Source organism: Phocoena sinus, chromosome 11, assembly GCF_008692025.1.
Source record: "Phocoena sinus isolate mPhoSin1 chromosome 11, mPhoSin1.pri, whole genome shotgun sequence".
In the NCBI taxonomy this organism is placed as follows: domain Eukaryota; kingdom Metazoa; phylum Chordata; class Mammalia; order Artiodactyla; family Phocoenidae; genus Phocoena; species Phocoena sinus.
The window spans coordinates 84,314,782-84,341,599 of NC_045773.1; the positions used below are offsets into that span (position 1 = coordinate 84,314,782).

General features: G+C 41.6%; 1 protein-coding gene across 1 annotated transcript in view; it reads left to right on the plus strand.

Moving 5' to 3' along the window:
- KIAA0319 (KIAA0319 ortholog) overlaps positions 1 to 26,818 on the plus strand; it is a 73,443-nt gene that overhangs the window by 29,768 nt on the left and 16,857 nt on the right. Inside the window, exons 3-13 of the mRNA XM_032650392.1 lie at positions 647 to 1,389; positions 4,090 to 4,282; positions 6,877 to 6,975; positions 8,395 to 8,492; positions 9,373 to 9,460; positions 10,422 to 10,514; positions 11,843 to 11,975; positions 19,646 to 19,874; positions 24,431 to 24,554; positions 25,203 to 25,335; positions 26,662 to 26,810. Coding sequence (XP_032506283.1) covers positions 647 to 1,389; positions 4,090 to 4,282; positions 6,877 to 6,975; positions 8,395 to 8,492; positions 9,373 to 9,460; positions 10,422 to 10,514; positions 11,843 to 11,975; positions 19,646 to 19,874; positions 24,431 to 24,554; positions 25,203 to 25,335; positions 26,662 to 26,810 — 2,082 coding nt within the window. The remainder of the gene's footprint in view (positions 1 to 646; positions 1,390 to 4,089; positions 4,283 to 6,876; positions 6,976 to 8,394; positions 8,493 to 9,372; positions 9,461 to 10,421; positions 10,515 to 11,842; positions 11,976 to 19,645; positions 19,875 to 24,430; positions 24,555 to 25,202; positions 25,336 to 26,661; positions 26,811 to 26,818) is intronic.

Sequence of the window (26,818 nt, forward strand, 5' to 3'; positions counted from 1 at the left end):
CAGGAAAGTGATTTTTGTCCTTGGAAGTCAGGGAATGACAAATTGCCGCAGAGCTTTCTAAAAGCCCCAGTTGCCCTTATTCTTTATGGACTGGTCACAGCGTTTGTGGCCTGCAGGTCACACTTACGTAGCACCGCTCTCCTGCCTGCTGTATTTGCCAACTGGCACAATTTGTAGTTCATGGTTTAGAATGTGCTTAAAGCTAGTTGTTATAGACCTGTATTTAGGACAAGTTTTTCTCTCCTTTGATATGTCATCAGAATTGATCTATCATCAGAATAACCTGAGATGTTTAAAAATTCAATTAACAGCATGACATTGTTCCTAAAGCAAACCTTTATAGCTGGGTTTTGGGTGAGGAGCAAAATATTAGAGTGTAAAAGCAAATACGCACGTAGAAGAGAACACCTCTCTTCGCTGAGTGGAGTAACATCATATAAAGAGAGAGGGTGGGCGGTTAGATGGACAGGTGGGAGAATCTATGGATGGATGGATGGGGGTGAAAGGATAGGAGGACAGATGTACGGATGGGGCTGTTGATGGATGGGCTCTAAAGCCGTGGACTTTCTATAGGAGACGCTGGTGGTTTATTTGCTTGCCAGAAGTGATATGCCTCGCTTCCTTATTGGAGACCGCGTGTTTGTAGGTTGTGCCTGTACGCAGTGCAGTGAGGGGAGGACGTATTCCAATGCCATCATTTCTCCTAACTTGGAAACTAGCAAAATTATGCCAGTGCCTCAAACCACGCCCGTGGCAGACTGCACATCTGCCTGCTGTGACCTGTACAGCTGTGACCTGGCCTGGTGGTTTGAGGGCCGCTGCTACCTGGTGAGCTGCCCTCACAAGGAGAACTGCGAGCCCAGAAAGATGGGCTCCATCAGGTCTTACCTGACCTTTGTGCTCAGGCCCGCCCAGAGGCCCGCACAGCTGCTGGACTCCGGGGAGCTGATGCTGAACAGGGGTTCCCCGTCAGGAATCTGGGGGGACTCACCTGAGGATATCAGAAAGGACTTGGCCTTCCTGGGCAAAGATCGGGGCCTGGAGGAGATGTCTGAGCACTCACATGGGGAGCTGGAGCAGAGCCTCTTCCGGCCCATCGGCAAGCAGGAGCCCCGAGGGAGCTCCAGGTACACGGATTGGGGCTTGCCGGCCCGTGGCAAGGGAGGTTCCAACTCCTCTGCTGGAGGCAGCCCAGCAACATCGGCGGAGAAGCAGAAGGAGGGCCCAGAGCACCGTGAGCTGAACGAGTCGGCGTGGACCCCGGCCCCGAATGCCTCCGCCGGGGGAAGGTTTTTGCTTCCCTTGGTCACTACTCCACCTTCCGGAAAGGAACTGGAGAAAGAGACTTTTCAGCTCCAGGAGCAATCCAGCAACAGCTCTGGAAAAGAGGTGGGTGTGGCTGGCGTGTGTAGGAGAGGGTGGGAGGGGCTGAGTTCCCTTTCAGAGCCCGGCCCTCATTAGGACATACGTCACGCGAAGCTTCCTTTTGGGGGCACCTATTAAGGTATCGTCTAAAAAATGACTCTCAGAACCTTCCAAACAAAACATCCTCTTCCTCTGTTGTGCACTCATGACCAGACTGTTTAAAAGAGCAAATATTTATTCTGCCTTCACAAGTCAGCCCCCTAATGATGATTTAGTGCTTCTCCTTAGAGATGCCTCTACCGGTATCTCAGATGAATGAGGTTTTGTAGAAGCTTCTGGAGCCAGCCCATATACACAGCGAGTGTAGCCAGAGGCTTTGCAAATCTCTCGTGGTAGGTTTTGTAGGAGCAGAAAAAAATTTTCTCCTTTCCAAGTTTTTTGGTTGGGGTAATAATTAAATTGACGTAAGATAGATTAACAGGAGAAAAACAAATTTACTTTGGTATGTATTGGAGCCCCCATAAAAATATGAGAGGTGACCAAAGCAGGAAGGCTTTGTATCTTTTAAACAAAGAAACAATCAGTCTGTGAAGAATTGACAAGCCAAAGAGGATTAGGCTTGGGGTAATAAATTGGTGACAAAGTATCTGTTAAAGATAAGTATCTGAAGCATATTAACATTTTTAAGAGTTTGAGCAAAAATGCATTCAAATCAGGCAGCATCCAGTATAGCAGGTATAAAGGAGCTCCGAGGAGCTGTACAAAATGAAAAACTTTTCTAGGCAGGAGTGGAAACAAGGAATATAAGGCAAAAAAGTGGGTTGGTTATTACAAGGTTACTTTCTTTTAAGGGGTAGTAGGGGTTTATCAAGTAGATTACCTCAAAATTATTCCTGATTGACTGGTTTAAGATTCCCATTTCTGGGAGAGCTGAAACTGTAATTAAGTCTTGGTTTGGGGGCCTAACATAAAGGACTCTATTTGGGGCCTGTTGCTTTAACACGAGGTTTGTTTCTACAGCCTTCTCAGCCCTAAATTTCCCCTCTATGGTGATAAGGATACCTTCTATCCTCCTGGTACAGTGTTTTATTTTCCACGAAAGTACATATTTTCCCCTATAGTCAATTAAATTTTTTTGAGCTGCATTAAGTTGTAGATAATCCTTGAAAAGAAGGGTACCTTTTGCATGGGAGATTTGTCTCTTGCTTTCAGGGGGGACAAAGGAGGGTCAGAGTGTCCTTCTTGCACTGGCTGTTTCTCAAGTACCTTTCATTCAGAATAATCAGCTATATTTTAGAGTGACACTCTGACCCGCTACAGTTTCTTCAAGACCCAACAAGGTTCTGAGGTTGCTTGAAACTCACCAGTGAAGAATCAGTTGGATAGGAGGAACAAGATACTAAGGAGAGAACATAAGCTGTACAGAACGTTCCATGAAAAACACAGGTGAAAAGAATGGGAACCTTTGGGAGAGCAGACATACCCAAAACAGAGGGAAGGTTCAAGTGCTAACGGCAGAAGGTCAGGGAGATAGAGAAGGAGGCTGCACTGTGGGGAGAGTAGTTGGGAGCTCAGAGACTGCTCATTTGGGAAATACCAGGACAAGGTGAGGATATAGTGGGTGTGTCGATCAGGAGAAGCCGAATGCAGTTGGCAGTAAAGTGACAAAAGGACAGGTCATGGGAGAATTTAGTGTACTTCAAGATACAAGAGAGCAAATCAGAATGTAAAGGGGCATAAACCAATTAAGATTTTTTTTTTAAAAAAAGGAAAATATTATTTAAGATATCAGTGCTTAGGTTAGAATAAGTGAAGAAAGCTGGATTGAATTGACTAGACATTATAATCTCAACCATTAAAACTTGCTAAACATTCTTTTAAGCAGTGAGATTATCAGCTTTTTTCCTGCCTTGATGTATTTTTCATTTCAAAGTTTTCATATTTTTCTGTCCTTGTAATTATCTTAAACATTCTTAAGACTTTCAATTAAAAAATAAAGTATCAAAGATTAACGGTGTTCTTTTCCCCCATCCCTGAGTATTAACACATTTTACCTTCTTTTATGTGGCTAAGTGAACTGCAAAAAAGAGTAGCTGTGTTTTCAATAAATACCAACGCCCCCCCCTCTAGTTAACATTTGAGTTACAGCTTTGCTTTCTGTGGATCTCACACTCAGCCACCCCTTTGGGTCTCCTGTCTTCTTAGCCTGAGTTTTACTTATCTGGCTCCATACAGGCACTGGCAGTTGGAGCTCAGAAGAGCATTTTATTATCATGTTGTGAGCTTTACCACCTGCACATAATATTTAATTTAAAACTTTAAGTTGGATAACCCTATAACCATAATCTTAAATTATAAATTATATACAGTGGGTGATGTGAATAGAGATCATTTACTCTGGAAACCTGTTCATTGTTGAATTATCTGATTGTCTTCAATTATTGCTACTCTAAGTATTTTCTCTCTTTTTATCTTGAATGTTTTCTGTATGTGTATGTTTGCCTATAATAATTCTCCAACCCAGAGTTGCCTTACATTTTTAGCAGGTAGCAGAGAATATTTAAAAGAGATGGTCTAGAGTTCCAGTGGTTTGCAATGTTAGACATGGTATATCAAATGCTACTGAGTCTAATTTTTGAAAAAGTCAATGACATGGTGTTGTCTTGAAGAGTTCAACCTTTGTTTTTCCCCCATAACAACTTATGCTTGTAATTGATCTCCTAGGTCCTAATGCCTTCCCATAATCCTTCTCCAGCCAGCCTGGAGTTCAGCCCAGCCACCATGGAGAAAAGCCCAGCTCTCACAGTCACCCCACGGAGCACAGAGCATAGCATTTCAACCCTTCCTGCTAGCACCCTCCCCACTGAGTCTGCCCCATCTCGGCAACCTGTATCTGCTCCTACTGCCCCCAGGACAGGTAATTTAAAAAATATAACTGGAAGAAATGTACTGAAGACACGCTGTAGAATATAGTAGTGACAACTTCGAAAGTTTACTCATTCCCTCCGGGCACGTTTTTGAGCATCTATCGTGTGCCAGAAATGATGCTAGGCGCTGGGAATAAAAAGATGAATAGATATTGTCTTTTCCCTCCTTGACTCTATAGTCTAGAGGATGAGGCTGACAGACAAATAGATGGTTTGATACAATACGGTAAGTGCTCTGAGAGGCTGCTATGGGAGCAGAAAAGGAGCAGCCCGGCTGACTGGCTCAGAGAGGCCACAGAAGCCTTTCCAGAGGTGGTAATGCTAGGATAGATGAGCCAGCAAAAATGGAGTCAGCATGCTGTTCAGGTCGAGGGAGCGACATGTGTAATAACAATAATGATAATTACATTTACTGAGCACTTACCCAGGGCCAGGCATCACACTCGGCATTTCCTGCCCATCCTCTCATTCACTGCCTGTGCCAGGGAACAGAGGGACAAGAGCTCAAGGGGCATTTTGGGAAGAGCTATAAGGGGTTCAGTATGGCTGACACTGATCATGTAAATGGAGTGGAAATGGCAAGGTCTGAGTCTAGAGTATTTTGAAGGATCCTGTGTTCTGTGCTAAGGCATTTGTGCTTTATTGGATGAGTAGAGAGAATCCCTGAATGATTTAAAGCAGGAAAGTGAAATGATCAGACTGATATCAAGAAAATAGTATGGGGTTGACCTGAGGCAAGAGGATGCATTAAAAAAACTGTAGTGAGTGGTTGCAGGGATGGAGGGAAGGAACCAGATTCAAGCGATATTAGAAGGGCAGAATCATTAGAACTTGGTAAGTGGTTGAAGGTCACGATGAAGGTAAAAGGACTCTAAGATATATGAACACATGGAACTGAAAATTAGATGAGTGGTTGGGCTGAAGATAAAGGACTAGGTGTCTTCGGTGTAGAGGCGATTTTTGAAGGCCCTCCAGGGAGAGCCACGGGGTGGGCTGGGGAGAGGCCTGAGGGGTGGAACTTTGGAGCCATCATTGTATTAGGAGCCGGGACAGCAGAAGGAGCCTATAGAGCTGACTGAGTGGCTGTGACAGAGAGGTAGAGAAAGAGGAGAGCGTGGACTGAGAGAAGGAGAGAGGAGAGGTTTCCACGTTGGAAGAAGTGATGAAGGGGCTGGGTGTTACAGGATTGAAAAGCTCCCATTGGATTTAATACTAAAGAAGTTACTAGAGACTTTTGTCATGTTTCCTGAGCCTTTCTGTGGGTAATGTACTTTGAGGGTTACCCTCTTTTCTTTGGTTATTTACTTTGATCCTGAGCTTCAGTAGAGAGAAGGATAATGGTGGAAGAGCTGTGCAGTATATGGAAAAGGAAACTGGCCTGGGAGTTAGCATCCTTGAGTTCTAGTAGCACCTATTGCATAGAGTAGTTAGAGGATGAAATGAATTGATAATCTTCAAGTCCTTGGAACAGAGCCTATCAGAGTTCACTCTCGTAGATAAGTGGCTGTTGACATAAATACAGTTTAAATTAGTTAGATATTGGTGGATCTATTGCTAATGATCCACATAGCCTCAAGCAACTTATATTGCCTCTCCAGGGCTCAAGTTCTTTATCTGTCAAATGATGGGTTTGGACCAATATCCCTTTTAGGTCCACAATGGCTGATTTTTCTTGGAAAGAGTCAGTGACAGGGAAGAAGAGCCAGAGACGGCAGCGAAGCCTCTGCAGCTGGTCTAGGAAGGCACTCGAGGGACTGAGTACAGACTGAGAGAAGTAGATTTAAACGAGCCATATCTCCATCTAACATCTCCAAGCAGCTAGGACCTCTAGAGAGCACTCAGCTTTTCTCTAAATCTTTGCTTTTCTCTATGTGATATCTTGACGATCTCAGTTGTATTTTACAAAGGGAGACTAATGTCCAGTTGAGTCAAGCCAATTGAACGTTATCAGTATAATCCTGGTTATAGAGCAAGGAAACAAGCCTTGTTCTGAATATGCTGATTTAGTGACTAAGCGCTTCTGGTGAGAGTGGATGTGCTTTTGCTGCTTGAGTTAAAATAGCTTTTTTATATTGAGGTTGACAGGCTTTTCTCTTGGAAAGGTTCCAAGAGCAAGACCGTTGCAGTAATTCATGGGGTTACTATCAGAACTGAGTGGCGCGTGATTAATGCTACAGAAACACTTATGATTGCACTCCATCTTTTTAAGACTAAAAATAGCACGTACCAGGGGGTCAAGCAAAGCTGGAAGCAAGAGAGAAAATAGACCCAGTCCGCAGTACGCTACCTGTTTTCACGCAACTCTTGTCACCGACACCTTGCTCAGTCGATCTGAAGCATTATTTTCTCCACAGTGCCTACTCACGTTGACAGTTTTAAATTTATGAAATCTACCCTGCAACATAATATAGGGCACAGTTCAGTTACTAGCCAGAGGGGAAAAGTGTCTTAGATAAAATCGCATGAAGGACTATTACAAAAATATGGGTTATCTTATGGATACTAAAAACTAATCTATCATAGGGCAGTAATTTAACATCATTGAAGTATATGATGAAATGTACTATTTCTAATTAACTTTTAGTGAAAGAACTCACGGTGTCTGCTGGTGATAACCTAATAATAACTTTGCCGGAAAATGAAGTTGAACTGAAGGCGTCTGTTGTGCCAGCGCCACCTGCAGGTGAGAGTTTGACTTTCCTCTGGGACCAGTAGGGGCCCATTAGCTGGTGTGTCCTTTAGGTGTCTTTACTGGTTATTTACAACTTTGATTCATTTTCACAACATAGTGAATGTCACTCTCGAGTGGATGACAAGGCTTTGATGATCATAAGCTTTAAAGTTTATTGAAAGAGTTTAAAATGGAGTGAGAGGATAGGAATTAAATACAGAACATTTCCTTTAATTGGTCAGGATAAGAAGTCATACATTTCTGATGATGCAAAGCAGAGTGATACCTTAGAACAGGAGAGGTTTCCATATACCAGCTTTTGACTTGTAATAACCCACAGAGCCTGGGAAAGTTCCACTGTCAGGTGAGGGAGGGAGCACATGCACAAAGGTTGTTTGCAGATATTGTAGTGGCAACACGTCTCAGGTTCTCAGGATCCTCACACCAGGTGTTCAAAAAATGTTTAAAATACTCTTTCTTCTGCTGATCCAGCACTCTGCTCTTCAGCAAACATTTGACCTATTCCTGTGACCTGTCAAATGCATTCTTTCTTAAAAGTATATTCATTTTTAAGGTGTTTGAATATTTCTCATTCAGGTTAGTTCCTTTATTCATTTTTCCCTATCACACATGGATCAAAATTTAAGCATAGATGTTAATATTTGGCATTTGTCATTTACTCCTTTCAGCTGAGGTAACTCGTGCTTTACTAGAATCACAAGGTGGAAGACAGCTTCATCTTAATATAAAGAGATTTAATCTGTTCTTATGGCCTTATATAAACCCCTACGACAGATGGAATGAATTTAAATCTCCTTGCCTTTTATTAAAAGGAGAAAAGTACAGTGGATTATACTATGTTAAAATTTATATGTATAGTCAGGTGTAGTAGTCTGGAAGGAAAGTCATCAAATGCCAACAATGAAATTAGGGCAATTTTTTAAAAACTTTCTATATTTTCTAAATTTTTATAAGTTGTATGTTCTTATAATAACAAAGACATTTTACATTAAAAAGATATAGAGGGCTTCCCTGGTGGCTCAGTGGTTGGGAGTCCGCCTGCCGATGCAGGGGACACAGGTTCGTGCCCTGGTCCGGGAGGATCCCACGTGCCGCGTAGCGGCTGGGCCCGTGAGCCATGGCCGCTGAGCCTGCGCGTCTGGAGCTTGTGCTCCGCGGCGGGGGAGGCCGCAGCGGTGAGAGGCCCGCGTACCGCAAAAAATCTATATATAATAAAATAATAATAATAATTAAAAAATTAAAAGATATAGATACCTTACTGTTCCTTACCTGAATGATAGTTGAAAGTTGAGTGCAGTCTATCTAAATTAATTTCTGCTAGTAGATTGAAGACTGTCATTTTCCTCCATCTGCCCAGATTACAGTGACTTCTAAGAGTTTATAACTACTCATATTTTTCTTTGCCCTCAGAAACAACCTACAACTATGAATGGAGTTTAATAAGCCACCCTGAATACTACCAAGGTGAAATAAAACAAAGACACACTCAAACTCTTAATGTCTCTCAGGTAAGTGGTAACCGGTGGTAACTGACAGCATACCTTAGAATTCAGGTAACGCCTTCTTAGCTGTTGAATCTAGAAGTCTCTCTTACGACTAAGGTTAAAAGAAGAATATAAATGAATCAAGTTTCAAGCATGTAGGTAGACAGGTAGATTTAAATAAAGGGGCTTGCGGGATCTTTTCTTTATTTGACTTACTTGGCATATCAGCCCAGGGAAGAGAGGCTGGCCCAGGCTGCTGTGGGTCTCTGTAGTGAGGTTAAAGCCTGTGTTCCAACTCTTGATCCCTTTGCAGTGTTAGAGACATTCTGGTCATCTCTGATTCTTAGTCAGGCACATTTCTAGGATTGCCAAAAATTCCATTCCAGTTCACATATGGTTTGACTACCAAATATTGCTCCTAGATATAAGCCCTCACAAGAAGAAATGTTCCCTCTTCTTGGCCCATAGATGATTATGTTCTCTTCATTTCTGATATTGCACAGCTACTGGTGCAACATGAGTTAGCATCACCCCCATGCCACTGAGCGCTGTTTCTCGAAGTCTGGCACCCAGACCATTGACAGCTGACCCACAAGTGCTACTTGGTAAAAATGCAAGATTCCCATACACTCAAGTTTGAGAACTGCCGCCCTCGGTTGGTCCATGTCACATATGCCTCTGTAAGCCCCGTGAACATCTGTAACTAAGCTGAAGGCCTTCCTGGGTGATCTTCAGTGTTCCAGCATATAGGCTTCAGACATGTGGCAGTGTGTCCACAGGTCCCGAGCCCCTTCTCTATGCTGATTCCAGGAGAACGGCTTCTGGAATATTTAAGGATTTTCTAGGCAGTGGACCCATCCTGTTGTTTGCATGTTTATCAGTATAACTTTTCTTTATCTTGCAGTTGTCAGTAGGACTTTATGCCTTCAAAGTAGCAGTTTCTAGTGAAAATGCCTTTGGAGAGGGATTTGTAAATGTCACCGTTAAGCCAGGTAAGCCTGTGTAAGAGGACAGCCTCCTGTTTATCTCAATTTTTGGTGCCTGAATAACACGGTAATATATCTTTTTAGTTTTACATTAGGCTCCATTGTAGAGAAAACATGCTAAGATTATACGGTTTTTTTCTTTCTTCTTTCTGTATAATTCTTAGTACTTGCTTGACACTGCTGTGTAAGGTTGCAAGGTTATTGCTTGCTGTTCTTAGGTGTGGCAATAACCTCCTCCCTCTGACATTTGCTGAGTTCACCCTTCTACCTCCATTCCCCGTGACTCAGCTTGTCCTTAGGTGAAGGGAGCAACTCAGGGGTCAAGGGAAATGTATGCCATGGGCTTTCAAGCCCCCTGGTCCTTTCAGGCCACCACTAGTCCATAGGTCAGTGCACTGGTGTGAATTAGAAATAGTGGCCCTTTGTCTGGGTGGGCACAGCCCTGGCTCAGTGCGTGGAGCATGGGCCTTGAGCCTCTGCCACCCCCTCCTCTGGGCACAAGGGATGTGGGCCAGCTCAGTGCCAACCTCACCTCCAGCCTCTTCCCCAGGGGCTGACAGCTCCCCATTTTGCACATTCTGCCTGGTTATTCTTAGAGCTAAACGTGGTTGGCGGGGGCGGGCCCGGGGGGCGGGGCTTCAAAGAGTCAAGAGCCAGCTAATCGTAGGAGCTGGAACCCTACTCCATTGCTCCTCTCTTGAAGTTGCTGCTCAGGTTCTGTGACCAACCCCTTGCTTGTTATTACATGTGTTCATTGAGCCTGGGCTTTCATACAAAAATCTAAACCTGCAGACGTGCTCCTAAAGTGTATAGGGGGGTTCCAAAACATTACAAGTACTTTCCATAGTTGAGGCCTGCAGGATAAACACTTTCCGGACAGGATATTTATAACCAATTTTTGAAAATCAGATGGTTTATTTGGGTGGTGACAACTTGGGCTCAGCCCGTGTCCTTTTTTCTGTCACAGCCAGAAGAGTAAACCTGCCTCCCGTGGCAGTTGTTTCTCCCGAGAGACAGGAGCTCACTCTGCCTCTGACGTCGGCCCTCATCGATGGCAGCCGTGGGTATCCAGCCATACTTCAGGGGATTTTGCCCTCTGCACTATGAGACGTAATGGGAGGCCTCTATTGAGGCTGTGAGGACTTATGGGCTAACTCACCAATAGATGAGCATCTATCTGTATCTTCAAGTCCTTCAGCTCCTTTAGCACAACTTCTCTGTCTTAGGCTGAATTTCCCTTCAGTTATGTCTCATTTGTCTATGAAAAAATTCTTTAGGGTCTAGCTATTTGATCAGAATTAAAGCAATTATTAAAGAATCTCCTTTCGATGTAGTATACGTGATGAGCAGTTGGAAATCACTTTTTTTTTTTAATTATTATTTATTTTATCTATTTTCTTTTTTTAGCTGCGTTGGGTCTTTGTTGCTGTGCACAGGCTTTCTCTAGTTGTGGCGAGCGGGGGCTACTCTTTGTCGCAGTGCACAGGCTTCTCATTGCGGTGGCTTCTCTTGTTGTGGAGCCCAGGCTCCAGGCATGCAGCCTTCAGTAGTTGTGGCACGAGGGCTCAGTAGTTGTGGCTCACGGGCTCTAGAGTGCAGGCTCAGTAGTTGTGGCGCACGGGCTTAGTTGCTCTGCGGCATGTGGGATCTTCCTGGACCACGTGCCCTGCACTGGCAGGAGGATTCTCAACCACTGCACCACCAGGAAAGTCCCTAAAGCCTGTTTTAAATGAAAATATTTACATGAGAAAATATATTACATTTTGATTCCTCTAATTCAGTGCGATTTAGTTACAGGAAACTGTTCAGGATTATTAATCTGTTGCATGAACTTTTCTTTCCTTAAATGAATTAGATGAAACTGGCTCCCTTCCAGGTCTAAACTTCTGTGATTCTACTTAGTACATTTTGTTTGCTGTCTTTTAAAGTAGAAATAGGAGGTTTTCATGTAGGATACTACCTTTATCTGGATTTACACTTAATAATTAGGGTAGTAAAAGGTGTTTTGTAATTATATAGAAGCATCTCGATTCTTTATGAATCTGTCAGTTCAGATACCTATTTGAATTATCAGTAAGATATCGTGTGCTGTAGTTGAAATGAGTTAAAAAAAAAAAGCAGTAGTGCCTGTCACTTTGCTTTTTAAATTCACAACTGAGTCGAAACACCCTCACTCAAATCTGGTGGAAACCCAGGAGAAAAATCATGATGATAATTTAGAAAGAAGTAATCCTCCTTCTAACACATAATATATGGCCATTGAAATCTGTGCAATTATATGATTTCATATAAAATCAAATGTAAACCCCAATAATGTAAATTACAAAATTTATGTTTTAATATTCTTGTATTTAATTCTAGTTTTTGTTTATTTGTCCATCTTTCTAGACAGTACAGATGATACTAAAATAGTGAGTTATCACTGGGAAGAAGTTAATGGGCCCTTCCAAGAGGAGAAGACCTCAGCTGATACCCCCGTCTTACATCTGTCTAACCTTGTTCCTGGAAACTATACTTTCAGGCAAGTGGGTTCGCTTTCCAGCACTGACAATTTGACTAGTTCCGATAGATGCCGATAGAACATTGTGCTTCTTTTCATTTTGACCAGGAGACAGGGCAGATTTGGTTTCCTCTGGGCTTTTGGTTGTCAGCCACTTTACACTCTGATACCATCATCAATAATATAAATTACAAGTGTGTATTTATTAGAAACCTTTGGATTTGGTTGTCAGGAATAGTATGGGATGGCATCTATTTTGCTGTGTTGAGATACGTGAAAGAAAGTTTCTATCTTCAGAGTGAAAGTGAGGCAGGTTTATATGATTTACCTGTTTCTTTATCTTTTTACAACTTTTAAAGATATAACTGAAATGTAATAAACTGAACATATTTAAGGTATAAAACTTGATGAGTTTGGACATTTGCATACACCCATCAGACCATTGTCACATTCAAGATAATAAACATCTCCATCATCCCCAAAAGTTTTCTCATGCCTCTTTGCAATCCAAACCTCTCTCTATTCCTGTCCTTGGGCAACCACTGACCTGCTTTCCCCCACTTTAAATTATCTTGCACTTCCTAGAATTTCACATAAATGGAATTGTACAGTAGGTGCTCCTTTTTGCCTGGCTTCTTTCACTCAGCAGATGATTTTTGAGGTTCATTCATGGTGTTGTCTCTATTGATAGTGTGTTCCTTTTTGTTGCTGAGTACTATTCCAATATATGGATATACCACAATTTATCCTTTCATCTAGTATGGACATTGGCTTGTTCACAACTTTGAACTATTACAAATAAAGCTGCCATGAACATTTGTGTACAAGTCTGTGTGGACATGTATTTTCATTTTTGTGGAGTAAATACCCAAGAGTGGAAAGGCTAGGTTCTATGGTGAGCTTATGTTTAACATTGTAAGAAATTGCCAAGCTCTTTTCCAAAGTGGGTGTATTAATTAATATTCCCAGCTGTAGTGGATGAGAGTTCCAGAATCCACATCCTCACCAACACTTGGTGTAATCAGTCTTTTTAATTGTATCTAATTTGATGGGTGGTTGTATCTCATTACGGTTTTAACTTGCATTTTCCTGTTGACTAATGCTATTAAGCGTATTTTAGGTGTTTACTGACCATTCATATAACTTCTTTTGTGAAGTGTCCATTCAGATCTTTTTCCTGTTTTAAAAATTACATCTTACTTAGTTGTAAGATTTTTATACATTCTGAAACAAGTTCTTTATTTTATATATGTGTTGTGGATATTTCCCAGTATATGACATTTTGTTCTCTTAATGGTATCTTTTAAAGAGCAAAAGTTTTAAATTTTGATTGTCTAATTTATCAATTGTTTCTTTTATGTTTCATGCTTTTTGTGTTCTATCTAAGTAACCTTTGTTTAATCACAAGATTGCAAAGATCCTGTTTTCTTTCTAAGTTTTATAGGTCTAGGTTTTATTTTTAGATCTGTGATCTGTTTTGAGTTATTTTTATGTATTGTGTGAGATTTTTGAATGTTAAATCAACCTTGCATTCATGGGATAAAACCTATTTGATCATGATATTCTTTTTGTTTGTTTGTTTGTTTGTGGTACGCGGGCCTCTCACTGTTGTGACCTCTCCCGTTGCGGAGCACAGGCTCCAGACACGCAGGCTCAGCGGCCATGGCTCACAGGCCCAGCCGCTCCATGGCATGTGGGATCTTCCCGGACCGGGGCATGAACCCGTGTCCCCCGCATCGGCAGGCAGACTTTCAACCACTGCGCCACCAGGGAAGCCCCCATGATATTCTTTTTATGTAGCATGGGATTCAACTTGATAATATTTTTGTCAGGATTTTTATGTCTGTCTTCATGAAAGATTTGGTCTGTGCCTTCTTCTCTCTCTCTCTCTCTCTCTCTCTCTCTCTCTCTCTCTCTCTCTGCATTGTCATAAGGTTTTGATATGAGGATTATACTGGCCTAATAAAACAAGTTGACCAGTGATCCATCCTCCTTTATTTTCTGAAATACTTATGAACAACTGGTGGTATTTCTTCCTTGAAAGTTTTATAGAATTCACCAGTAAAATCATCTGGGCCTGGAATTTTCTTTTGGGGAAAGTTTTGATAACAAATTCAATTTCTTTAATAGATGTAAGCCTATTTAGATTTTCTGTTTTTTTTTAATTTTTCTTTTTTATTTTATTTTTATTTTATATTGGAGTATAGTTGATTAACGATGATGTGTTATCTGTTTTTTTCTTGTGTCAGTTTTTAGTAAGTTGTATTTTTCAAGAAATTCATCCATTCCTTCTAAATTATCATATTTTTTGGCATAAAGTTGTTCATAGTATTTTCATATTATCCTTTCATGTCTGTAGGATCTGTACTGATAACTTCTTTTTCATTTCCAATATTGGTGATTTGTGTTCTTTTTCTCTTGATAAGTCTAATTAAGGGGTTTGTTAATTTTATCTTCTCAAGGAACCCTAACTAGAACTGTTTTAATTATATTTGCCTGTTTTCTAATTTGTTCTTTTCTGCTCTTTACTGCTTCCTTACTTCTGTTTGCTTTTGATTTACTTTGTTCTTTTTCTTCTAACTTCTTAGAGTAGAATCTTGGTTCGTTCATATTAGAGCTTCCTTAAAAGCTTATAAATCTTTCACAGGTATAATTTTCCTCTAAGTGCTGCTTAGCTGCACCCCACACATTTTAGCTTATTATATTTTTAAGACCTCATATACTGCTTTAAGAATCTGATGATTTCAGAGAAGGAGCCCGTACATATGTATTTATGAATCGTCAGAAGTCTAGCCAGCTTAAGAAACTCTCAAGCATCTGACTGGATTCATCTTTGACTAAAAAGTCCACAGAGGTGCTCTAAAGTGCTTTAGATTTTACACATGTTGTAAAAACTTCTGTTTGGGTTTATTGGAAATCTCAGCTTACGAAGCAGTTTACTCTATTAGGATAGCTATCATTTAAAAAATGGAAAATAGCAAGTGTCGGTGAGGCTGTGGAGAAATGGGAATCCTTGTGCATTGCTGGTAGGGATGGAAAATGGTAGAGCTGCTGTGGAAAACAGCTCGGCAATTCCTCAAGAAGTTAAACATAGAATTGCCGTATCTGCAATCTCACTTTAGATATATACCTCAAAGAACTGAGAGCAGAGACTCAAATAGATGCTTGTACACTATCTTCGTCCATTCAGGCTACTATAACAAAAATAACCATAGACTGGGTGGCTTTTAAATGACAGAAATTTATTTCTCATACCTCTGGAAGCTGGAAAGTCCAAGATCAAGGTGCTGGTAGATTTGGTGTCTGGTGAAGGCCCTCTTCACATGGTTTATAGACAGCCATCTTTTCACTGTGTCCTCACATGGTAGAAGGGGTAAGGGAGCTCTCTGAGGTCTCTTTTGTTAGAGTACAAATCCCATTCAGGAGGCCTCTGCCCTCATGACCTAATCACCCGGAAGGTCCCACCTCCAAATACCAGTCGCATTAGGGATTAGGTTTCAATATATGAGTTTTGGGGGAACAGAAAACATTCAGTCTATAGCATCCTCCAATGTTAATAGAACAACACAAATGTCCATCAACCGATGAATGAGTAAACAAAATGAGGTATGTACATACAAAGAAATATCATTCAGCCTTAAAAAAATGAACTACTGAGACGTGCTACAGCATGGATGAACTTTGAAGACATTTGGTTAACTGAATAAAGCCACTCACAAAAGGACAAATATTGTATGATTCCACTTAGTTAAGGTGCCTAGAGTAGTCAAATTCATAGAGATAGAAAGCAGAATAGTGATTGCCGTGGGGTGGTGATAGAGGAGAAATGGTGAGTTAGTGTTTAATGGATACAAAGTTTATGTTTGGGATGATGAAAAAGCTCTGGAGATGGATAGTGGTAATGGTTATACAATAATGTGAATGTACTTAATGCCACTGAATGGTGCACTTAAAAATGGTTAAAATGGTAAGTTATATGTACTTTACCCCAATAAAAAAAAAAGAAATTTACCTAGCTCTGAAAGCTTCTTTTATTATTGAGTGGATTTCTGGGAATCTATAGGCCTTGTAGGGGTAGAGTGAGTAGCCACATGGGGCATCCAGTGCTCTTGGATGTTTTTTAAACTTTATTTAAACTTTAAAGTTTTTTAAACTTTATTTTTTTAAGAGCAGTTTTAGGTTTACAATAAAATTGGAAGATACGGAAATTTCCCATATGTCCCCTGCTCCCCACGCGCTCAGTCTCCCTGTTATCAACATCACTCACCAGAATGGTTCACTTTTTACCAAGGATTAACCCACATTGACACATCATAACCACCAAAAGTCTATAGTTTACCTTAGGGTTCATTCTTGGTGTACATTCTATATGTTTGGGCAAATGTATCATGACGGATATCTATCATTATAGTATCATACAGAGTATTTTCACTGCCCTAAAAATCCTCTGTGCTCTGCCTGTTCATCCCTGTCCTTTTCCCCCTCCTCTGGTAACAACTGACCTTTTTACTGTCTTCATAGTTTTGCCTCTTTCAGAGTATCATACAGTTGGAAGTATATAGTAAGTGGCCTTCTCAGATTGGCTTCTTTCATGTAGTAATATGCATTTAAGATTTTTCCGTGCCTTTTTATGGCTTGATAGCTCATTTCTTTATAGTGGTGAGTAATATTTCATTGTTTGGATGCACCAAAGTTTATTTATTCATTCATGTACTGAGGGACCATCTTGCTTGCTTCCAAGTTTTGGCAATTGTCCATAAAGCTGCCATAAACATTCATGTGCAGATTTTTGTGTGGACAGAAGTTTTCAACCCCTTTGGGTAAATACCAAGAAGCATGATCGTATGGTAAGAGTATGCTTGGTTTTTTGTTTTTTTGTTTTTTTGTGTTTTTTTTGGTGGCCTGTTTTGTGGCTTATTAAACATACATTGTACATTTGGTTTGGCCATTGAGGAGGAGAATGCATTTAAAAATCAAAATAGAGTAGCTTTTGTTTGTTTATCCAAGGTAAAACTAGGTGGCCATTGTGCACGTGATTTCAGACATGTTTGTGTATTGCTGAGAACTTGAATTTTCTGAACTGTATGGGATCTAAGGACACCACCAGTCATTCTCAAAACAATATCTGCTAGTAGCTTCCAGCTGCAACCTTATTGTCTGAAAGTCATCACCTCTTATAGAGTATGTTTAGTTTTGTAAGAAATTGTCAAACTGTCTTCCAAAGCGGCCGTGCCATTCTGCACTCCCACCAGCAGTGAATGAGAGTTCCTGTTGCTCCACATCCTCTCCAGCATTTGGTGTTGCCAGAGTTTCAGATTTTGGCCATAGTATAGGTGCGTAGTGGTATCTCATTGTTGTTTTAATTTGCATTTCCCTGATACTGTATGATGTGGAGCATCTTTTCATATGCTTATCTGCCATATTCTTTGCTGAGTAGGTATTTATGCTAGTTTGATCCCTGGTTGGGGAACTAATAAAAACATGTCGTGTATTTATTTTTAGTTTACCACACTGGCTGCCACAGCTTGATCCAGAAGAAATAATAGGTTTCGAGAGACAAGTAACAATGCAGGTGTTTCAAAAAATGATATTTTCTTCTTATAATAAGAATAATGCATGTTTGCTATAAAAATAAAAAACAGAATGTATCTAGAAGCAGAAAGAAGGAAATTAAACACCTCCCATAATTCCACTACCTAGGAATAAACATCCTTAAGAGTGTAGTACTAGGGAGACGCAAGAGGGAAGAGATATGGGAACATATGCATATGTATAACTGATTCACTTTGTTATAAAGCAGAAACTAACACACCATTGTAAAGCAATTATACCCCAATAAAGATGTTAAAAAAAAAAAATTAACATGAGCACATGGCAAATAAAGAAAACAACATAAAAGAAAAAAAAAGAGTATAGTACTTACATTTATGGTCCTTTTTCTATACACATAAACTTAAAACTTTTTTCTTACTTGGATCAAAATGTATAAGATGTTTTACAAGCTACTTTCTATATTTTCTTCTAAAATTAAAAATTTTGTCTTCCATGTTTACATTTTATCCATCTAGAATTGACCGCATGTCTACCGTGGTTGGATCCAATTTTATTTGTTCCCACATGGATAATCAGCCTATTGTCCCATTACTGTTTATTGTCTAGTCTGTCCTTTCTCAATCTGCAAGACCACGTCTCTTCTATATCAAATTGTCATATATGAGTGGATCTGATTTTGGATTCCCATTAATTATGGATATCTATGTCATTAAATATTCTGCAACATCATGTTTGATGCTGATACATTTCAGAAAATTAATTTAGCCCCATTATTCAATGTTTGGGGGAACATTCTTATAGTTAAATTTTGGAGTGCAAGTAAAATTTCTGGGTCAGAGGCCTGTGTGTTTTTAAGGAGTTTGATATATGTTGCCAAATTATTGTCTACTTCTTATCTGAGGGTTTTGCTAAGGTAAACTTGTGGAAACTTTATGACATAAAAGTCTAAGGGGACTTCAGAAAAGTTATTTTTAAAAGTCTTTCTATAACACTTTACTTATTTATTGGGGTAAAATTTATATACAGTGAAATGCCACTTTATGAGGTTCTTTTGATTAATTTAAATTTAATGACTCTTTACCCGTCTCACTGGGACAGGCCTACTTCGTTTTTATGTTGTTGTTTGTTTGTTTGTTTGTTTTAACTCCCCAACCAGGGATCGAACCTGTGCCCCCTGCATTGGGAGCACAGAGTCTTAACCACTGGACCGCCAGGGAAGTCCCAAGGCAGGCCTACTGCTAACCCCATTTCACTAGGAAGAAATTCCCTTAGGGGCCCAGAATGTGTCCTGACTCAGCCTGGTTGAGGAGGAAGGACCTTAGGTGTTTGGTTTGCCGTCAGAGCGAGAACTGGAGTTTGGACCCTGGGTTGTATAGAGTATGTGGGATAGAGGCCCAGAATATGGGGGCCCCCTGTACAGGTACCTTACCTACAAATAAGGCCTGTGTTTCTTCCAGAGCTTCATTCTCATATTCCTATTTACACCTGTTACACATGCATTGCTGCTCCAAACTAAATCTTGGCCCCAGAAGAATAAAGTGACCTTATTTCACTGATCCAGTTGCCACATCACCAATGAGTTTACTACAGGAGGGTCAGTGCAGCTCTCTGTGTTGTTTGTGTAGGCAGAGTATCGTTTGTATTTCAAAGTGCTTAATCCTAAAATTGCTTTGCAAGGAGTGTCCTGAAAACACTTAATATTAAGTCCTCTAGAAAAGAATGAGAAAATTAAAAAGCTTTGTAGCTGAAAATTCAGGAGTGATTTGCTGTCTCTACATGCTCAGGCCTGCAGGCAGGACTTAAAGCTGCCTGGACATTTTGAGTCTCAGGTGGTAGAGAGAGGCTTCTGTGTTGGCTGAGGATGGTTTCTTCATCCAGCATCTCAAAGAATGAGAAACCCATATAAAATAAAACTCTATCATGTGAATATATTACTAGCTAAAAATAAAGTAAATCAACAGAAACAAAGAGAAAGTAGAGCCTCAGGTCTCTGTTCTTTCCTCAGCTTCATCCTCAAATTTCTATTTACACCTGCTCTCGGTTGTTCTGAGAAATGTACCATAGGCAGACTAAATTGACCACTTGCCTTGAGATTTGGCATATTCATGCAGTGTAATAGCTTCCTCTCCTTTTCATAGACTGACTGTTACAGACTCAGATGGAGCCATTAGCTCCACAACAGCAGCCCTACTAGTCAACAGTGCTGTGGACCATCCACCAGTTGCCAATGCGGGACCAAATCAGACCATAACTTTGCCCCAAAACTCCATCACTTTGAATGGAAACGAGAGCAGTGATGATCACCAGATTGTCCTCTATGAGTGGTCCCTGGGGCCCGGGAGTGAAAGTAAAGAGGTGGCCATGCAGGTGAGTTCTCCATCCTGCCTTCAGACTTTTGTCTATCTGTGTGTTCATCTGTCCGTCCGTCCATCCATCTATCTATCTAAAATATTGGTACAAGGGGGCAGCTAAATTCAGAAAATGTTTTATAAAGTTGTCTGATATATTACAACTAATAGAAGAACAGCTAAACTCACAAATCTTCCAAATTTATGTCACTTTCCTTCACCCACTCTATATAAGCCCAGGATAGCAACTAAGCAGCTCCTATACAGACAACTTGACCTTGAGGTTAGTTTAGGAAAAGTCTGACCTAACATTTGCTACAGAAATATTATTTTAGTATTAGGATAAACCTTAGGAATAATCTAATCTAAACCTCATTATCAGAAAATTCCTTTTTATTTTGTTTCTCCTATTTTTAGAAACTGCACGTTACCTTTTCTGGATCCAGTGGGCTCTTGTTAAGATCTTTTTGTATTTACCTTTTGATTTGTTCAGATTGCGAATATATCTGTCTAAAGTCATAAAAACCTTGAAACATTGCTGTATTTGTATGCGTGAGTATGTGTGAGCTGTTTGCTACTTCTGATGATGGCCAGCTTGGTGTTTTTTTGTTTTTTTGGTTTTTTTTTGCGGTACGCGGGCCTCTCACTGTTGTGGCCCCTCCCATTGCGGAGCACAGGCTCTGGACGCACAGGCTCAGCGGCCATGGCTCACGGGCCCAGCCGCTCCGCGGCATGTGGCATCTTCCCGGACCAGGGCACGAACCCGTGTCCTCTGCATCGGCAGGCAGATTCTCAACCACTGCGCCACCAGGGAAGCCAAGCTTGGTATTTTTGAAGTTATGTTATTATTTAAGAGTTTAATGGAAGAAAGATAGTACCTTACATTACCACCTTCCTCTTCTCCTTCAAACTCCATCTCACCAGTTCAAGACAAATTTCTCATTAGTGTTTATGGTGAAGTCAGACATTCCATGAAAACTGACCTACTTTACTTTTTGATATTTCTGGAAAGTGCTTTGTGATTATGATGAATTAAAAATGACTGGTTGGATGCATGAGTCTTGAAAGAGCCGTGAGGTCCTTCTAGATACCCTTGGAGAGCACTTGGTATAGAGTTCATCTCTACCTAAGAGTTGTGGCAAATGCTATGTTTGCTTCTGTTAGGTTAAGAATTCGCATTTGGTGGGGTTTGGATACAAACAGGAAGATGGGTATTTTGTATTTTCTCAGTTAAAAAATATTCCAAATTTTCTTTCCCTAATTACGGCGAAGTATGTGCCCAGAGCTAATGCCCCAGTACATCCAAGTCTAATGAACATGTATCCAAAGGAAGTCACTAGTGCTGGGCTGCAGACCTAGCCTCGCTGCTCTGAGCACCTGCCCATCTGCTGCAGACACTCTTAAGACTATCCACAGTAACAATGTCACTGCCTTGTGATTGACTGATAAGATGTCAAAAGGGGTGATGCTTTTTATGAATTGGGGCAATCGCAAAGATCAGCTCTTAAACCAGCCTCTCTTACAACTAGTCTAAAAATCGCCAAGGCAAGCTGCAGGGGCTATGCTTTGTGCTGGGGAGGTCACTGAAGGTCACCGAAGCCTGTGCAGCTACCTGAATCATATGGCTTGCTTTGAGGGCTCTCAGTGAATTAGTCTGCTCACTTCGCATTTGCCACAAGATTCCTTTTTATTGTGTGCATAAGCATTCATGTAACCATATTAATTTTGAGGCACATATTACTAGGAAATTATACTTTATAGAGCTCTTCAGAAAAAAAGTACTTTGCTCTACTGAGTCATAGTAGGGAAAAGCCCTTTTTTAAGTTCTTAAAATAATGCATTTCAAATTTCAGAAGTTCCCCTTGTGATAACACACTTGATTTTCTATCCATTTTTTTCCCATTTTTCCACTAAAACTCTAAAACACACACACAGGGATTTCCCAGGTGACACAGTGGTTAAGAATCTGCCTGCCAATGCAGGGGACACGGGTTCGAGCCCTGGTCCGGGAAGATCCCACATGCCGCGGAGCAACTAAGCCCATGAGCCACAACTACTGAGCCTGCGCTCTGGAGCCCGCGAGCCACAACAACTGAAGCCTGTGCGCCTAGAGCCCCTGCTCCACAACAAGAGAAGCCACCGCAATGAGAAACCTGTGCACGGCAACAAAGAGTAGCCCCCACTCACCACAACTAGAGAAAGCCTGCGCGCAGCAACGAAGACCCAACGCAGCCAAAAATAAATAAATAAATAAATGAATAAAACAGATACATTTATCTTTAGACAATCTTGTGATCTGTGAAAATAAATAAATTATAATAGGACTTAAAGTTAAAAATCCTTTTCAGGATGCCATGAACTTCAAACATAGGAAATAACTGGAAATATTACCAACAACACAGCAGCAACAAAATGAAAGGGTATTAACCTGTAGGCAATAAGTAGCTAGCTACTATATACTCAGTTGAAAAAATGCCTTATTGAAAAGTTTTGTTGTCCTAGCATTTAAAAAATTTATATTTACAGCAAGGACTTACTGTATAGCACAGGGAACTATATTCAATATCTTGTAATAACCTATAATGGAAAAGAATCTGAAAAAGAATATATATATATACATATACACATATATATAACTTAATCACTTTGCTCTACACCTGAAACATTTTAAATCAACTATACTTCAGTAAACATTTTTAGAAAAGAAATACATGCAGGGCTTCCTTGGTGGCACAGTGGTTGAGAGTCCGCCAGCTGATGCAGGGGACACAGGTTCGTGCCCTGGTCCGGGAAGATGCCACATGCCGTGGAGTGGCTGGGCCCGTGTGCCATGGCCACTGAGCCTACACATCTGGAGCCTGTGATCCACAACGGAGAGGCCACAAGAGTGAGAGGCCTGCCTACCACAAAAAAAAAAAAAGAAATACATGCAAAAAAATTCAATTCAAAAGATAACAATAAATGGAGAAAAATAACAAAATTTATTTATTTAGGGCTTCCCTGGTGGCGCAGTGGTTGAGAGTCCGCCTGCCAATGCAGGGGCACGGGTTCGTGCCCCGGTCCGGGAAGATCCCACATGCCACGGAGTGGCTGGGCCCGTGAGCCATGGCCGCTGAGCCTGCGCATCCGGAGCCTGTGCTCCGCAAGGGAAGAGGCTGCGACAGTGAGAGGCCCACGTACCGCCAAAAAAAAAAAAAAATATATATATATATATATATATATATTTTATTACTATTAAATTTATTTTTGGCTGCACTGGGTCTTTGTTGCTGCACGCGGGCTTTCTCTAGTTGCGGCGAGCGGGGGCTACTCTTCGTTGCGGTGCACGGGCTTCTCATTGCGGCGGCTTCTCTTGTTGCAGAGCACCGGCTCTAGGCACGCGGGCTTCAGTAGTTGTGGTACGTGGGCTCAGTAGTTGTAGCTTGCGGGCTCTAGAGCACAGGCTCAGTAGTTGTGGCTCACGGGCTTAGTTGCTCCGTGGCATGTGGGATCTTCCCAGACCAGGGCTCAAACCCGTGTCCCCTGCATTGGCAGGCGGATTCTTAACCATTGCGCCACCAAGGAAGCCCACAAAATTTATTTTTGATTATAAAAGTAATACATTAATTACTTCCTGTGGTTAAAAACAAACAGGGCCTCCCTGGTGGCACAGTGGTTGAGAGTCCGCCTGCCGATGCAGGGGACGTGGGTTCGTGCCCCGGTCCTGGAGGATCCCATGTACCGCGGAGCGGCTGGGCCCGTGAGCCATGGCTGCTGGGCCTGCGCGTCCAGAGCCTGTGCTCTGCAAGGGGAGAGGCCACGGCAGTGAGAGGCCCGCGTACCACAAAAAAACCCCACAAAAAACAAAAAACAAAAAACCCAAACAAACTCAAATTCTGATAAAGTGAAAAATACACCTTGACCTCTTCCAAGTCCCCTTTACTCAAGATAATTACTTTTATGAGTTTAATGTGTGTGCATACCAAATCTCCTCTATGTGTTTGCATACATGTATATGTGCATGTAGCAAATATCTATCATGCTGTATCCATTGTTTCACAGCTTTCTTTTTTTGCTTCGTAATATGTCTTTGACATCTTTCCACTTTATTCTTTGTAAATCTACTTTATTCTTTTAAACTTCTTTTTTTTCAACTAGCATCCCACAGTGTATTGTGGTGGGTTTGGCCATTTCACTGTTGATGATTGTTTAGATTGTTTCCATTTTTTTTTTTTGGTGTCATAGGCAATGCCTCAGTCAGCACCTATGGGCGAGTCTCCATAATTACACACGTGGGCGTTTCTCTAGTGTAGATACTCAGTAGAAATGCTGGGTTGAAGAGCATGTTCTTTTAACATTTGAATGGATGCTGCCAGATTGGCTTCCAAAAAGGCCATATTAATTTATATTCTTTCAATAGCATCTGAGGATATACAATGGACTTTAGCTCCCATTTTCCTGGGACATGCACATTTTTTTTTAAAGCAGGATCTCCACATTTAGTAAAAACACTAATTTTTCATTATGTCATGCTAATTACTTGTGCTTCTTTAATATTATTTTTTCTTTTTCATTTTTGTATTTGCTGTTACTTAGGGAGTAGAGACACCGTACCTTCATTTGTCTGCAATGAAGGAAGGAGATTATACATTTCAGCTGATGGTAACAGATTCTTCAAGGCAGCAATCCACAGCTGTGGTCACTGTGATTGTCCAGCCTGGTAGGTGAGATGGGAAAGGGATTTAGCCCCAGAGATTAAAACAGAAATGACATCTGGGCTTCTGGGCTTCAGACCAGCCAAATTTGGTACAAATTCTCTAAATCTTTGAACTATCAAGAAATCAGGGCTGCAGAGCTGAATCTTAATATCAAGGCAATTTGCTTTTGTGGTTCTGAATTATGTCCTGGCTGTGTCTCCAAACCATGGCATGAAGGACAAAATGAGAGCTATCTCCAGAGTCACTTTGGGCTCTGATGCCATGCCCCACTCTGCTGCAAAGCTCTAGGGCATTCTTGAAGAGGCTGGTAGTTATGTGTGGCTTGATACTCAGATGGCTTGTGGCCAGACATTGGGGAATTAACTACAGTTCCACTCCATGACTTTTAAGGTATTTTAAAGAAACCAAAGACGTACATATTAGGGAACAGTATTTCTTGCTGCCTGTAACCCCCATCTCAAACTTAGAATGTTTAACTCCTGGGTCAGCTAGGAGACTGCAGTGTTTCACCCCAGGATTCCCAAAGGACAGGGCATGCTCTAGTAGCTGCCTGAGCCGAATATGAGTAATTTGCTCAAATAAAGAAATCAGGGGATGGCAGACTTAATGCAAAGAGATAATATTTCTTCACACCGTTTCTATAATTCTAGAAGACAACAGGCCTCCGAAGGCTGTCGCCGGCCCGGATCAGGAGCTGGTCTTCCCGGTGGAAAGCACCACCCTGGATGGGAGCAGAAGCAGTGATGACCATGGCATTGTTTTCTACCACTGGGAGCATGTCAGGTAGTCAGCCCATCTCATCACTGAGTGCTGGGTTCACTCCCTGGATGAGAGCTAATATTACCCCTGCTCTGGAGAGTCTACATTAAACACTCAGCTTGAGAGTGTTGAGGAGTCAGTATTTAAGCACATTTCTAGAAGTGGCCAGGGAACTATTGATTGGATTCTGTATCAGGTGTGGATGGACAAGATGGACATTCCTTGACAGTGGAGAGAGGTGGAGCTGGGGCAGGTGGACAGGGCAGTCTTGGTGTGAGGTGAGCTTCATGACAGAAGTGGTGCAGGGGAACCTGGGTGGGGTCCTCACGAGGCCCCCCAGTCTGCACTCACTCAAACCACGTGCAGTGATTATAGACAACAGAAGTGCAGAGTTCAAGGGGATTCCTTTATCCTCCAGCATTTTCTGTGCTGTACATGCTTAATCTCATGGAATCCTAGGTCATTTCTTAAGAGGTAAATGATAATATTATTCCCATTTTAAAATTTTTATTTATTTATTTATTTTTGACTGTGTTTGGTCTTCGTTTCTGTGCGAGGGCTTTCTCTAGTTGTGGCGAGCAGGGCCCACTCTTCATCACGGTGCACGGGCCTCTCACTGTCGCGGCCTCTCTTGTTGCGGAGCACAAGCTCCAGATGCGCAGGCTCAGTAGTTGTGGCTCACAGGCCCAGTTGCTCCACGGCATGTGGGATCCTCCCAGACCAGGGCTCGAACCCGTGTCCCCTGCATTAGGCAGGCAGATTCTCAACCACTGCGCCACCAGGGAAGCCCCTTATTCCCATTTTAAAGATGAAGAAACTGAGGCTTGCAGAGATGAGTCAGTCACAGGGTCTCTGGTCGCCCAGATAGTAAGAGCAAGAGCTGAGGCTCAATCATGGGTCTTCCTGACTACAAAGCCCACGATCTTCACGACTCCACTGTATTGAATAATTCCTCTTGAGCCAGGAGATCAATTACCTGGCTTGCTCTCTCCTCCTCCACACTCTCTCGAAAGATAACTGAGGATTTCAGCTGATTTTATTCAAAGGAGAAACAGGAATAGTTTATAAGGCTCCATTCTGATCATTTCACTGACAGTTCAATTTAAAAAAACAGAAGACTCCAAAATCCTCTTCCCAGGAATCCAGCAGCCTCTGTCTGAAATAGGCTTTAACTTGTGACTCTTACATAGAACTAGAGAATCTAAATGAAGACAAAATTATCTTAGAATTCTCTAGATGGTATATATTATTGCTGTGAAAAGAAGCATTTATAAGGACACAAGCAACATACCTGCCGTCGTCAGAATCCCATGCCCCCTGCCTTTTGTTAATGACTGTCCTGTTTCACAGAGGCCCCAGCGCAGTGGAGATGGAAAACATCGACAAAGCTATAGCCACAGTAAGCGGTCTTCAGGTGGGTACCTACCACTTCCGTTTAGCGGTGAAAGACCAGCAGGGACTAAGCAGCACGACCACCCTCAGCGTGACCGTGAGGAAGGGTGAGTCA